The 15,707-nt window shown below is 43.6% G+C and overlaps 2 protein-coding genes across 8 annotated transcripts; one reads left to right on the top strand and one right to left on the bottom strand.

The window, feature by feature from the left end:
* The first annotated feature begins 1,705 nt into the window (after nt 1-1,705).
* Nucleotides 1,706-7,999, top strand: LOC109766161 (G-type lectin S-receptor-like serine/threonine-protein kinase At1g11303). Of its 7 annotated transcripts, XR_012189392.1 has the most exons (12): nt 1,706-1,783; nt 4,512-4,636; nt 4,706-4,770; nt 4,870-5,098; nt 5,183-5,333; nt 5,437-5,727; nt 5,817-6,075; nt 6,402-6,633; nt 6,714-6,864; nt 6,975-7,160; nt 7,391-7,508; nt 7,601-7,800. XR_012189392.1 is itself a non-coding variant. In XM_073504838.1 (11 exons), exons 2-11 carry the CDS (start codon nt 4,560-4,562, stop codon nt 7,633-7,635), a joined length of 1,467 nt encoding a protein of 488 aa, XP_073360939.1. In that variant the 5' UTR covers nt 1,706-1,783; nt 4,512-4,559; the 3' UTR covers nt 7,636-7,999. The 7 variants fall into 7 exon arrangements, 2 of the variants coding, with proteins under 2 accessions (XP_073360939.1, XP_045087268.1); XR_012189390.1 differs by having other exon boundaries at nt 4,512-4,770; XR_012189389.1 differs by having other exon boundaries at nt 4,512-4,770; nt 6,809-6,864; nt 7,601-7,787.
* LOC109766148 (protein arginine N-methyltransferase 7) lies at nt 7,898-14,581 on the bottom strand. Its single transcript, XM_020324917.4, has 14 exons — nt 14,126-14,581; nt 13,307-13,529; nt 12,787-12,912; nt 12,519-12,683; nt 12,329-12,447; nt 12,148-12,248; nt 11,123-11,382; nt 10,382-10,618; nt 10,207-10,280; nt 9,347-9,440; nt 9,110-9,259; nt 8,951-9,025; nt 8,371-8,467; nt 7,898-8,243 (listed from the first exon to the last, which is right to left on the bottom strand). The coding sequence occupies exons 1-14, from the start codon at nt 14,455-14,457 to the stop codon at nt 8,104-8,106; spliced, it is 2,193 nt and encodes a 730-aa protein (XP_020180506.1). The 5' UTR covers nt 14,458-14,581; the 3' UTR covers nt 7,898-8,103.
* Between the last annotated feature and the right edge of the window lie 1,126 nt (nt 14,582-15,707).

The following is a 15,707-nucleotide window of genomic DNA, read 5'->3' as shown; positions in this document are numbered from 1 at the left end:
TTTAGCTCCTCACGTAAACAACTTGGGGCGCTGCTCGCGTCCGCCGGCAGATGTACTGAAATAATCCGCCGCCGCCAACCCGCCCCTGAAATCAGCCTGCTGCCTGCATGCAGGAGCTAAATTGAACTCTCAGCAACATCATGGCGCACCATATCGCGTGTCGGGCCATTTGTCCCGGTTCTAGAGGACCTTTAGTCCCGGTTCTGGAACCGGGAATAAAGGCCGTCCACGTGGCTGCTGTCTGGAGCTCCACCTTTAGTCCCGGTTGGTTTTACGAAAAAAATATATTTATTTTTGAATTTTTTTCAATTTTCAAATTTCTGAATTATTTTCCAATTTAATCTCTAACCACTCCTCATCACTGCTTTATTTAACCTCTAATCTTTAATCACCCTCATCATTCCAAATCATCTAACTTCGCGGCCAGTCACCCATCCTCTTACTACTCCAGTCTGAGCACGCTTAACTTCCAGGTTCTATTCCCCCTCGTTTCCAAGTCTGCACTTATTGTTTTCCTGACAATAGTAAGATGTCAATCCTATTAACCCTCTGGAGTTTAGCTTGAGCATGAAGTCACATGTTCCACTGTTTGAGTTTGAAACTATTATTCTAAAAAACAATAATTATTTAGTAACACTAATATTTCTTAAATAAGTAGTTTGACCATAGTTTGACCAGATTTGACCAAAATTCAAAAAAAAAATGAAATAATTATTTAGTAACACTAATATTCTTGAATAATTATGTAGTAACACTAATATTTCTTGAATAAGTAGTTTGACCATAGTTTGACCACAGTTTGACCAGATTTGACCAAAACATACACCGGTTCCAGCAAAAACACTCGTCGGCGGCGAGGGCGCCTTTTGTTCCAGCAAATCGCAGGGCCGACGACAGCAAAAATTGATGCCGGTTCCAGCAAATAGATGGCCGGTTGAAGCAAAAAAAGGTCATCCGCAGCCCGCCGTCCGTCTCCACGGCGTGAAACCTTTCAACGGTTGAAGCAGCGTGGGGCATGGGTTCCAGCCCTGGGATGCCCGGTTGCAGCAAAAAGGCCGTCGCCGGCTTTCGTCGCCACCGTCTACAGCACCGGCGGGTGCTGATTGCAGCACCTGTCAAAAAATGGATGCAGAGGTGGTGGGTGGTGGTTCTCCCATGGTCAGAGAGCCGCGATGGCCGCTGCCGAGATGGTGAAGTGCGCCGCGAGGATAAGATTGAGATGAATGGAGCGAGAGAGATGGCATGTGGGGTGAGAAAAGAAAGAGGATGGATAAGGCAGGGATGGATAAGGCAGTGCTCGCGTGTGGTGCGTGGGGCCCTAGGTAGTGCGCGTGTGTGGAACGACCGGCGCAAATTTCAGCCGGTTCGCCGGCTCGAAGCGTTTCCCTTTACCAAAAGCAATGGCGGCCTTTAACTGACGTATAGGCGTATAGCGTTGACGGACGTCACCACTGTCCATTCGGCGGAACCAGTCGAGATCTTGTTTGCCCTCCGCGGATCCTCACGGAGACGAGATTGATGTGCGCGTTGCCTCTGTGATTATAGCTGTAATCGCCGGCTGGTTCTGGTTTCGTCGCCACCATGAAGGTGAGATTGTAGCAGCTGACAAACTTGTGCTCATCTGTAGCCGTTGCCCTCTAGCTAGAAGATACAGTACTGATTTGCAGGCCCCGGCCCGTCGTTTTGTTGTTTTGAGGATTGCAGCAAAAGATTGTGGTGAAGGTCGAGGTCAAGGACAACAAACAGAAGTCGAAAGCGTTGACAGCAGTCGCCGTTCTCCCTGGTACTATTAATTACTAGTACTGCTTGTTCAGATGTTAGTAGTGTTCTTTCCAGTTTTGGTGGTGAAATCGTTTCTGACGTGAACAACAACGGGCCTCAGGCGTCGAGTCGATTTCTTTGGAAAGTGATGGGAATATGATTACCACTATACTTGTCTCCATATTTTGTTTTTCAAGTGACTTGCGAATTACTCCCTCTAGGACAAGTATTTCCGGACGGACGGAACTCAACGAAAGTATTTTCTTGGCGTTGCAAAGAGCCAGAGAGCGGCACTAAATGGTGGATTTCATTGGAAATGCTACCTTCCCTTCGTCTGGAATTACTTGTCGAAGAAATGAATAAATTTATCCATTTCTCCAACAATTAATTCGGAAGGAAAGAGTATTTATAATAGATTATTCCTACTGGGACAGTTGTATCAAAAGTGATTTGATCCCTTAGAGCAACTCCAACAGTTTCCCTATCTGTAAAATAACCGTCGTTTAGGAAAAGTTGGGGCAAAAAAACCTATCCAACAGTTCCCATAAACTAGCTTTATCTTTAGAGGCTCTTTCTCCCTGCCGATTTACAGGGAGATGATCTTCCCGTAGTTTTTTGGCGGGGCGGTAACCGCCATGAAACCTTCACGCGTGGCCTACCGAACACCACTGCCCCACTGGAAACTCGCCGGAGCGCCGCCGTCGCCCATATCGGAAAAGCACCGCGTCACCGCGACGGGCCGCCCCATGTAGCGTGCCGCCAGGCTGCCACATTGCACCCCCCGCCACTGTGCCATGTCGCCATCGCCTCTCGTGCCCCCTGGCCATGCCGCCACACGCGGCCCCTCGCCGGTGGCAACCCGCACCCGCGCCACCGCCCACCGTTGGTGGCCACCACTAACCGATGGGCACAAGAAGAAGAACAAAAACTTTTTTTAATGAAAAATAAATCAAGAAAAGATTTAGGGAAAGAAGTTTACGAGATCTGACAAAAGTTGCTTCCAGAAAACTTCCCCTAAAACTTACGGGCAGCCAAAAAACTGGTTTTAGTGGAAGTTTTTTAGGGGAACTGTTGGAGTTGCTCTTATTTTTTTTTCAACTTAATGGGCATCGCGCTCCCAATTTCATCGATACGAAACGGATACCACAAGCAAGGTCTGCACAACTTTTGCCTACATATACCGAAGAAGGCTTCCAACCCGCTTTATAAATAAAGCCACAACTGTTACAGATGGATCATACAAACACACACCAACCCTGCTGGGGATACCTGCTATACAAGAGAAGCACATAAAGCTAAAAACAGGGAACCAAAAACAGGGACTAAGCTAAGCCAAGCTAAGCAAACTAAGGAATCTAGCTAGTTCCTGGCAATAAGCCCAAGTCTTCTCGGCACGCCTCGACACACCTCACCATCCAGGCCACCACTCCTAGGCACACTTCAATCGACGGGCCAGGCGAAATAAGATACCATCAGTTTGATGAAGGAAGGGCCAATGAACAACGCCTTCAGGGAGGAGAGCGGCGGTGGCGGCCTAACAAGGTCAAGCACGACATTTGCCGCCGCCAGAGAGAGCCTCACTGGCAACCGACAACCACACCCAATGCAACTTGACTAAAGAATACATCCGGCAGCCTACCCACACGACACCGATCCCAGCAACCCCCTGGTCCTGGGATGACCTCGCACACCAAGAAGCCCATATAGGAACCTTGGTATCGAAAAATCAGACGACAACCATGAAAGAAGACGTCGTGGATAGGAGGACGCTGCAACACAGAGGATGCCGGGTTGCCTAAGAAGGATGGACTGTAAGCAACGCCTCCGAGAAGGAAAACGACATTCGTAGACGTCGTCTTCGCCGGCAACGGCCAAGGTCTTGCGCAGCTTTCGCTGAATTGTCCTCCCTAAGCATCATAAAGTGACCATCATGTCGAGGAAGAACAAATCCACCGGCCGAGTAAACCACCACAGGTCCCTGTCAAGCCACTCGACCGAAGCCGGCCTAGGCCCAAGACCGGTGACGGATCCACAAACGGACAAGCGAACGCCGGCTGTCCTGACCCCTGGTCATAGCTGCCCGTCCAGCATCCGACCCCATGCTGCGAAGAACTTGGTAGCAGGACCTCGGGCAGCAAGCCCCCGGCACAAGGCCGGCCAAGGTGGCCACCGGTGCCAGGCCGTGTCCACCTCATGAGGTAGGTGGCGGCCACAACCCCCTCACTGCGACACCCCACCTGGTCGGTGTGCCCTGCCTGACCCCGATCTGGGCCAGAGCAGGCACATCACGGCGGGTCTATGGGCGAAGAGGGGCACAACACCGGCCCTCCAAGCCGCGTCTGCCCCCACCAGATCACCCCGGCCGACCGAGCCAACACCAGAACCATCCGGGGCACAACACGGCAAGTTGGAAGTACATTTTTTCAAAGACAGAGGGAGTAGGTTCCAAAGGCCAAGTAAAAAGCCATCTAGTTAGATCATTAATAGACTTCAAATTCATGCCCAAACTGAAAAGCACACTTCTTTACTACCCAAGCATACCCTAGTACTACTACAGGCAAAGAACCATCTTGATCCATATATACTTCCCAACCACAACGAGGTGGAAGAGGCAAAGAATCGTCTCGATCCATTAATTTCTATCAACCATTGTATTAAATGCTTAATTAATCAACATCCCTGCAAAAAAAATGCTTAATCAACAATACTGTATGTTAGCATATAGTGACTTAATAGATATGTTTTGACAGGGGGTACAGGACAATGGGGAATATATTGCTGTGAAGAAGCTTAATCTCATGCCAGGGCTTGACGACGAGGAATTCAAAAATGAGTTTAATAATCTTATGAGGGTCCAACATCAAAATACCATACGGTTAGTTGGTTACAGCCATCATACAACGCAAGTGCTTGCTGACCACAATGGAAAATATGTTTCTGCTAGAGTGAAAGAAAGATCTCTATGTTCCGAATACTTGGAGGGAGGAAGCCTTGACAAGCATCTTTCTAGTATGATTATGCTCTACTTACACTACCATTTTTGCATGTAGGCAATAATCTCTAAACCTTACATCACGGTAATACACATTGTATTGTTTACTTCTATAGATGAACCATGTGCTCTTGTCTGGCACACATGTTACGAAATAATTAAGGGACTGTGTGAGGGCTTACATTACCTTCACAAAGGATTCGAATATCCTATTTACCATCTGGAACTGAAACCTACAAAAGTTTTGCTGGATAAGGACATGATGCCCAAAATTGGAGGTTTTGGTTTCTATAGGCTCTTTGATTCAATAGAAGCCTCCAACACGCCAGAAGTTACAGCAACAAGGTACGTCAATGAACAAACCATGAGAAGTAATCAAATTCCTGTATGGAATTTTTTGTGAGGATAAATTATTTTTGTACTTTGCAGAGTATACATGCCGCCAGAATACATCAGTAAACGGCTAATCACACCAAAGTTTGATGTATTCAGTCTGGGCATTATAATCTTGCAAATCATGGCAGGAAAGGAGAGCTACACCAAGTGTATAGATACTTCCCCCGAAGTATTTATTGAGAGTGTAAGAAAAAACTTTATATTATGGAATGTAATACTTTCACTAATATTAGGTTGTACCACACATCTAGGCATGCAAGCCAAGGAATTATGTTTCAATTCTGCAGGTATATGAATTCTGGGTAAACAGGATGCAGGGCACAATATCAAAGCATACTTCGCGTGAAGTTAGAACATGCATCGAAATAGCTCTAAAATGTGTGGAGTTCAGTCGAGAAAAGAGGCCTACTATAAAGGAGATCATACAGAAACTGAATAAGATTGATATTGTTGAGTGCTCATCTATACATCAGCTATATAGAGCAAAAGAGTTTTCATTTGAGTTCTTAGAAAATATTACTGATAAATTTTCTAAGCAAAACATAGTTGGCCGTGGTGGATATGGAATTATTTACAAGGTATGTTATTACTTCATCTTCTAACTTCCAAATGAGCCCTGCCGTTAACTACAAAAATGATGTGCCATAAAAACTGAGATTTTTAACAGGGGGTGCTGAAGGATGGAGAAGAGGTTGCTGTTAAGAAACTTCATCAAATGTTGTGGATTGATGATGAACAATTCAAAAACGAGCTTAATAATCTAATGAGGGTCCAACACAAAAATATCGTACGGTTAGTTGGCTACTGCCACCATGCATCACATATATTTGTTGAGTACGAGGGAAAACATGTTTCTGCTAGCGTGGTAGAAAGAGCAATTTGTTTGGAATATGTGCAGGGTGGAAACCTTGACAATCAACTTTCTGGTATGATTCTGCTCTACTTGCACTAAATTATGTTTGAATTTCCTACAACATAAGAGGGCGCCGGGGGAGGGGGGCATGATCTATTTACTCATCCTTGTATCCGTAGTTCCATACACATGATTCATGGTTGGGTTAGGTGGGGAGTAGCAACCAACAAGAAAGGAGATACGGGTTAGGGTTGAGAAGATGGAACTATTTTTTGCAGCATCTAGGAGGGGAAACCGGGTGATATGCTGGACTACGTTTTAGATTAAACACACTTGATAATACTATTATACTTGTTATTTACATGGCGATTTAACATACCTTTTTGTTTACTTCTACAGCTGAATCTTGCAGACTTGATTGGGACAAATGTTACAAAATAATAAAAGGAATATGTGAGGGTTTACATTACCTTCATAATGCTGATACTCCCATTTACCATCTGGACTTGAAACCAGAAAATATTTTGTTAGATAAGGATATGGTAGCAAAAATTGGTGATTTCGGTTTGTCAAGACTTTTTGATTCACCACAAACCTATATGACACAATCCCAAGATATTAAAGGAACACGGTAAGTTAATAACTCGAAAATAATCAATTAGCATCTTTTCTCGAACTTTCAGAAAAGTAATTGTATTAGATGAAATGCAGTGGATACATGCCACCAGTATAAATCAACAGACAGGCAATCAGTCCCAAGTTTGACGTATTTAGTCTCGGGGTCATAATCATACAAATAATGGCAGGAAAGGAGGGCTACTTCAGTTGTCCATACACCCCTCCGAAAGAATTTATTACAACTGTAAGAAAAAGGATTTCATATCATGGAAAACATTTTTTCACAATTTTTTTTATTGTGCCTTACCCCTGTTCCCCACTTTTGGTGTTATTATGTTTCAATTATATTTCTAGGTACGTGAAAACTGGCGAACAAAGGTGGAGGCAACAGTGTCGCCCCATGCATCTGAACAAGTGAGGACATGCATCGAAATAGCGTTGAAATGTGTGGAGGATGACCGAATGCGAAGGCCTACAATAGCCCACATTGTTAATGAACTAAGTAACATTGGTGTTGCTAAAGGATCACCCATTCGCCAGGTACATATTCTCTGCTCCCGCAGATCATCTCTTTTTCGCCAAGACTGGCCTTATGTCTTTTTGCCATCCTACATTAATTCATATGTTTCCTGCCATAACCTGTAACTATCGACACGTGCGCTTGCACAGGTAGGAATTTTTAAGTAATAATAACAATAACCAATTAGTGTAAAAAATAAATTCATTTTGTCTGATTCCTACATTATTTAAGAGTTCCTTTCTGGATGCAGTGGGCGAACAAGCTTGCTCCGTTCAAGACCTTGTTATTATCCACTCACTTCAAACATTGGCTGTTCCTCTTTGTCGCAGCGATTTCCATGTTTTTCGCATGGGCTAAATTCTGTCCAGGTATTGGCGCATTGTAGATGAACATGATTAATTGCTTGAAGGCACGAGTCTGTTGGATTCTATTAATGTGCAAAAATATTCAAATTCGGCAGATTCATGGTGGCAAGGCATTACAAGGAGAACGTAAACCGCAGCACATACTGGATGCCTTCCATCTACGCGCCCCGAAAGGCGGTAGCAGGGAGAATAGTTTCTGTACAAGCGCTGTTAGTGTGATTTCCATATTAGTTTCTGCTGTCAAGCAAGCAAATTGCTATCTTGAGAATCAGAGTGCTAGGGTATCTATATATGTTTCCAAAAGCTCAAGAAAGCACTCGATCAGTGCCCATCATCTTTCGCCATTAGGAGCCCTGTTTAGAGAAACTAAACTTTGCACAGCACGCGTTGCATATGGCAATGTAAAAATTTCCTGGCCGTCTGCCTCAGTTTGTACTTTGTATAGAACCTGCATGCTGACGATTTGTCCACCGCTTACGTTTAATGGAATGCAATGGTAATGTTTCCTATAAATAAATTAAGAAAATGTTCGATGTTACAGCTGGGGCAAAGGTAGTCGCTTGCGCGCGACAGGTCCTATGTTACAGCTTGATGCGCATCAAGAGAAGGATGAACTAAACGTGATGTCGCCAGAGGCAGGATCAAATGAGGCCTCCACAAGCGCGGCCGGGTCGTCAGCTGGGTTCACTTCCACAGGCTTGCTCAGGAGCTGCACCCCTTGCTTCCAGTATCGGGTATCTGAGGACAGGTAAACACCAACAGCACAGGACCATCAGGTAGGGGAATGTAACAAACAACCATCAGTTTACTCACGATTCTTACAGGCATTGACGTACTCAAGAGTGAGATGAAGACATGTGCTTACCTGGACCTGTGCTTATCACGATGGAGTTCTTCTCGTCGAGCACCCAGTCGATCCAAACCGCAAAGCCATGGCACGTTCCAGCATCGGCAAACTCAATCTACACAAGATCAAATGGAATGGCAGACCGGTCAGAAAACTACTTGCATACCTGGGTATGAAATTCAGTCAGAAAACATGAATGTTTTAGGCAGCAGAGGGGCGCTTCATGTTGTGTATTTTAGTGCGCAACAGGGACTGAAGGATGATGGACCAAACATGGCTTTTACATATACTCCCTCTATAAAGAGTGTTTATAGATCACTAAAGTAGTGATCTCAACGCTCTTATATTTCTTTACGGAGGGAGTATAAACTAAGAAAAGTTAAGGCAGAACAAAATCACTCCCAACAGACACCTAGCAAACAACTTTGCGCTAGTATGATATAAGTTAGTGACATCTCTGGTGCATTCCCATCTTCATATTCAGTTAGAACTGGTGACAGCATGGACCTGATATAATTTAGAATCTCTGAAATCAAGGCAACTCTACAAGGAAAAACTCTGATGACGCTCATGCCACCAAAAAGACAGCAAGATATACCTTTGTTTTCCCAAAGCAGGAGTGAATAGGCTCCGAAAAGTTGAAGTCCATGACAGAGTACACTTTGCTTAATTTCTGGTCAAGTTTGAATGCATCGTTAGTCACGTCTAAGAGATATGATATCTATGCATCCAACCTCGAGTCAGTGTTTGACTGTACCTTTGTATAACCACATTGCCATACATAATAGGGCAGACAAGGACCTTGCTGCTCTCCGGGCAGATCACCGCAGGCTCCTAAAGTCTCGTTAACAACCAAGTGGTCAAAACCCTCGACATCTTTCAGGCTGCGGCGACTCTTCCACAAGTCCTGCAGTACCACAGTTATTAGAAGGAAAACAAAAACTCTGTTCTTTTGCCTGAAAGAAAATAAAGAGTAATTTGTGGGAAGACTAACCGGAAGAGACATGGCGCATAACTTTAATACTCCTTTGCAAGGCATTATGAGTGCATCCTCGGATAACATTGAATGAAACAGAGTTCTTGCATTCCTAAAGCAAAAATAACAGGATCAGATATTGGCATCTTCAATCGGCATTACAACACAGAAGAATAGACATCAAAGGCCTTCTCATTTAAAATGTGGATTCCATGTTCTAAAAAATATGATTAATACTTGGTGAATTCAATGAAAATTAGATGAATAGGTGTGTTTATCCTACAAGGTACTCAAAACAACCATATGACCCTTCCAGCCTAAACTTGGATCAACAAACCTAAAATGGTGGCAACAGTTAAAAAATAAAGCCTATTTCCCCAGTGAAGAGGACATAGAAGTTCGTTTCTTCGCTTGTTAGTTAAGGCATATGTGAACAGATGCATGAAGGTCTACGAGCAAACATTTGCTTCCCTGTTCAAATTGAGGGTGCATTATTTTCTTTTACAATACTATGTTGCCACAATTGCACTATACTAGTACTAGAAGGAACTTTAAAAATAAAAGTACTAGATAAAAGGAAACATTTAATAGGGTGCCATATTTTCAATTAAATATGGGCTTAACAATAATGAAATTATAGTATAAAAGTGAAATTTAACTATCAATCAAAACTACCATCAATTTCTGCCAGGCCAGAGAATCGATGAGGACCATGGAGACAAAGAATCAAAAGAAAATATACTAACAGAAATACAACAAGGAGCACAACATGGGCGGTATTTGAACTTGAATGTGCAACATCAACTGACTGATTTGTTAGTAATGGTGTGAAGCTTAATTTGTTAGATAATGAGTACTAGAATTTTGAAGTAACAAACCAGAAACGCAGGTTTTGCCATGGAAGCATCCCTTCACTGCCACAATAAAATGGTTCGCCCACTAATAAGTTAATCTGTGGAGATAAAACGATAGAAGATGATGAAAAATTCATAAAAAACAACAGTACGAATCCTGGAACTACTTTTGAAGCCAGACTATAAACTAGCAGCAAACCTTTTTATGCTCCAAATCATCCGTTGAAAGAGATGCCGCTCTTTTACCAATCACTTGAATTTGATCCATGGAGAAATTGTTTGCCTTTGCAACAGCTTGGAGATATGTCGCACCCTTGTCCCGTAGACCAGGAAACATGGCAATGACTTTTGAAGATGGTGAGAGAGAAGAAACTAAGAGAGCTAAGAATATACTGTCATCAGCCACGATACAGGTTTGCGGAGATCTGTCACTCAGCTGGGCAGAGAAACATTAGATATGAATAGACGATGTTAGAATAATGTAGGTATTCTGTATCAAAAAGAGAATGTAGGTAGCATAAACCATGGAACTGATCATGTACTCCAACTGAAAGATACTAGATTCCATGAAACTAACAAGGCAACAATATAGCTTCCAGATTGTCGAAGGGATAAAAATCCCTTCAGTCCATGCCCGGAGGGACCAGCTCATATTATGAATTAAGAATATGAATATGATTATGCAAGCACAGTTTTTTCTTCTATTTTCAAATGGCCAAACTGTCAAACTGTAGAAACTATTGAAACCCGGAATTCATTTTCAAATGTTGGCAGATCATTAGAATATTTTTGCATCAGCAGATCTGTGGAATTCTTTTAGACGTTTAAGTCTTAAATTAACATCCTGTTCTATTTCTAACAGTGGAAAACAGAAGTTTGTTGAAATCAAGTGTGCAATGCAACAACATAGTATTATAATCAAATGAACTGGAGTACTTACAGCATTTTTAATTGCTGTTATCAAAGCTGATCTCCAATATATATCACCATAAAGTGCTATCCTTTCTGGCAACAATGTTAGATGGTCAGCTTTCAAGTTTCCATTGCATGCTTCATCATTGGGGTTTAGCAGCTGATAAGAGATGCTAGTTAGGTTATGACTAGCCCTTAGAGAAAGAGTTTGATCTTTCATAACAGGAGCACCCCTTCCTTGTGTAAACCAAACACAGTGCTTCCAGTGATCACACCAATCCTTCGTGTCTATAAAGATAGAAGGGAGATATCGTTTAAGTAGCTTCAGAATGCGAAACAGGGTGACTCCTATAAGGTCTACATATCGAATATGCTAGTTCAAGCAAATGCTAGTGAGCTTAAGAAGAATGTATGTTCTAAAAACAATCATATGCCCAAATCGCTTACTTCTTCAACAATAAGGCATCACATCACTAACAAATAACAATACTTGCAGCAATGCTATTAACATCACTAGCATAACACCATGCAGACACATTAAGGCATAGGTAAGTAACCGTGAATGTGCATTGGGACACTATCCTGAACATCCGCGATACACTATTCCAGAAAAACAATGCACTGATTCCATTTAAACCTTTGCAATGCAATTGTGAACTTATATATGATACTTAGTTCCATGGATCAAATGCACAATCCCCTTTAAAATTTAATGGTATGTTGACATTTAGAAAAAAAAAATCAAGTAAATTGTAGGCCAAACATATGGTGATATATAAATTTCCAGGTTTTGTACTGATTGCTGTGTAAGTACTATATAGGTGCAGTGTTAATGAAAGCTCTTTCTTCAAAATATGACAGCCAGTTCCCCATAACATTCTAGATACCCATATGACCCAAGTCCAACATTACCAACACATCAGGGAAATGCAGATAAATGTTGGCCAAAACATGCCAACAATATAAGCCTATCAATCTAGGGAAATGGAAAATGACACTGAATAATGCAAAAGAATTACTTAAGATGGTAAAAGTCTTGATTATTTAACCAACCATCGGCGCATCGTGGTAGATCCTTGATACTTGATTGCCTCACCCATTTGGGAGCTGTGGAGTAGAAGATTGACCCAGCAGAATCTAACTGAAGCACCCACCTACATTTGAAGAAAAAATATTCATTCAGCACACTTTTAACTATAAGGTGACGAAAGAGACTGCCAGATGCTGTACTTGCCATGAAATAATAGCATGAACACAGCCATCACCAGTTGTTTTAATCGTGATCTTATTTTCACGCTGGCTCTCTGGTCGTTCCGAAAAGTCAAATTCAAAAACTTTGAAGGGTTCTGACAGCTAAAGCAAAATAAGTTAGGACCTGGGACAACAAATTTCCTGAATATGCAAAATAATGGTGCATAGCATACCAATCGTATCTCATCTTCTAACGGGTCACATTGCATTGCATGTTGCTGCAGTTTCACAGAAACAATATTTTCCATCCCATCAGGAGTAAGCCAGACACCATCTGCAGCATTTGCTTCATTGCTGTGCAAATCATGCATCTTCCACAAGAACGGACTTTCGACTAACTAGGATGCCCAAGAAAAAAATCCAGTATAAACCAATCAAACACTGCTTCCATAGAAAATGCTATCCAGATGAAGTCATATTGAACAAGTGGTGTGAACAGACCTGCCCATATGTAGTTGCTCGATATGGGACTGTCTTTGGATTTTTCACCAATAACGAATCATGAGCTTGCTGTAGAGTAGGTATCAGACCCTCACCCAACAGCTCAGAGTCAAGAATTTCACTCACCTGAGAAACATAGTATGTTTTGTCAACTATAATGAACTTTATCTGCAATAGTAGCACAAGCCTAATGCAAAAGAAGTGCCAACTCCGCACAAATCCCTAACTGCATGAATGATAGCTAAGGAATATCACAAGAAATGTTAATTCCCCCAAACAAATAAAACAATCGATATAACAGCTTCCTAATAAGGAAAGTGCCTGCTATGTTGTCGCTAAGCGTGAACTGACAACTGAAATAACCAAATCTGAATGATGCTGGTAATTCAGATTCAGTTGAAGCATAACAGCGAGCATGAGTACTATACTAGCTTATTTGACTGAGCATAAATATGTATAATACTGGAGCAGGTTCAGTTAGTAGAACAAGAAAGCCAGTTGAGCTAAAACAAAAGCCTACCAGTACATCAGCTGGCGAATCAAGCTCGACTCCAACTTCGAGCTCATCTGACCGCTTATGGAAGAGTTTCACCTTATTCTCCATCCCGTTGGCTCTCAGTACCCTGCGCGTCAACTTGCCCATGGGAAGGTAGGATTCACATGCCGACACGCTGCCCCTGCCTTCGCCTCCAACAGCCTCCAAAGCTCGCGCGGACATCATGGAGAGCAGCCCGGTCCCGGCTCTGAACCATCACAAGCATTAGGGGAGAATATCTAGTGCTACCGTTCATTTTGGTGCTCCCATGCTCCAAATTTTCAAAATGCGCATCTATATGTTTCGAAAAATTCCGAAAAAATTGTGGATGTTCACATCACATGAGTGTACAATCCCTAAAAATTTCGAATCAAAATTCGAAACACACATTAAGAAACAAAAAAGACAAATCCAGCATCAATGTTTTGCAGAAAACGCCCTGAACATTCCTGAAATAATGCTTTGATCCACATCCCATGATGCTGCCCGTTGGATCACAATCCAGCGGCCGAGGTTGCATCGGAGCACCTGATATTCTCCCCAAGCATTAGCATCCACTCTGTTTTCTTTGTGATATCATAGATCATGTAGCCAACACAGCTGATTTGTTTTCTAGACTAGCATGTCCTTAATACTCCCTCCGTGATTATTTAACCAATTAAATGCTAATGGCTATTGTTCAAATGGCCTTAATTAACAAGAGGGCCAATTAAATGTTAATGGCCTTGATAAACTTGTCTGAATGTCGCAATGTGACCCAGAGTACATGGTCCAATGAGTGTAAATGCATCGATGGGCGCTCACCCGATGTCGAGGACGCGGGCGGAGGGGTCGGAGACGGCGGCGTCGATGGCGCGGCGGTAGGCGCGGTTGCGGGCGGCGTCGTTGAGCATGTCGAGGTAGGAGGTGGCGGCGAGGAGCTGCCTCTGCGTCTGGGGAGGCGCCGCCCCCACATCCTCCCCCTCCGCCTCGTCGACGACGAGCCACTCGGAGTCGCCGGTGAGCGGGTTGAGGCGGAGCTGGAAGGCGCGGGACGGCGCGGCCGCGGAGAAGGCCATGCGGCGGCCGCGGCCGCGGAGCAGGAGGTGGAGCGCGGCGGGCGGCGGAGGGGCCAGGCCGGCGAGGCAGCCCGGCATGAACGGGGGGCTCCGCCGGCGGCGGCTAGGGTTTTGCGGGCGGGCGGCCGCGAGCTCGGCCGCCGCCGGGAGGGACTGGGAGTGGCGCTTTCACGGAATGCTGCCTGAGGACCCACGTATTTCTGCCTTGAGGGTTGAGGGCCTGTTTTGAATACAAGGTTTTGTTTCAGGGGTACTTCGCATGATTGAACCGTCGTGCTTCCCCAGAATCCGATGCCACATCCCCCCCCCCCCCCCCCCCCCCAAGAATGACCCGTCCACCGAGAAGGCCACCATACCCACCGGTGATGCAAGTCATCGAACGGTCGGCGTATGTGTAGAAGGTTTCGGGCGTCGACGACCTTCAAAACTCATAAGTTGGCATCTTATGCCATTTCAATGGTATACTTTTGAGCGTATTGATTGATTTATAAATTATAATAGTTGTTCAAAATATCATTATTGCGTCCATAGGTGGGATTTCCTTATCATGGATCAAGTCATTTTTGCAACTACTAAATGCGACATACGAGCATAATTACTATCTACTCCCTCCGTCCCATAATGTAAGATGTTTTTTGACACTAGTGTAGTGTTAAAAAGCGTCTTACATTATGGGATGGAGGGAGTATCAAACAGGCTCCGAACAAACTAGTAAAATGAGAGAGCCATTGTTTTCCACTGTCCACAAGTTGCTCATTCATTGCTCATTCATGAGGAGCGGCCATATGGTTTGCATATGATCCCAGATAAATTGTGCATGGGCACACCATTATCCGTGCATGAAAAACTGAATTCATTCTCCATACTTCAAAAAACACAACTGTCCTCGATAGCTAGGTGGCCATGAAGTTTACACGCGACGATAGTTAGTGTGCTCATGGCAGCCTTTCATGCCATTATCTTCATTTTCTGTGGAACTCATACTCTGCAAATGAGATTCCATATAGACCTATCACCTTGAGGGACAGAACTAGATGCTCCTCCAAAGAAAGATACATTATGATGAAAAATAGCAAACTGATAGGCGCTCTTGACAAAAGAAATTCCACTCTTTTCCGGTTGCCAAACAAAGAATCCTGTCGTTGTCTTGGTGATGTGCTAATTTTCAAAATTTCACAAACATCCATTAGCCAGAAAGATTCATTTAGCCGTTAAACGTTTCAAGCACCATGCTCATCCAAGAAGTCCGCCACCCAATTAAAACGACAATTACGCTTTTGGTGTAATCGGTCTGAACGAGGGCCTCCATGGAATCCAGATACCTTCAA

The sequence above is a fragment of the Aegilops tauschii genome, chromosome 7 (genome assembly GCF_002575655.3).
Source record: "Aegilops tauschii subsp. strangulata cultivar AL8/78 chromosome 7, Aet v6.0, whole genome shotgun sequence".
Lineage (NCBI taxonomy): Eukaryota > Viridiplantae > Streptophyta > Magnoliopsida > Poales > Poaceae > Aegilops > Aegilops tauschii.
This window is presented reverse-complemented; position numbering and strand designations above follow the sequence as displayed.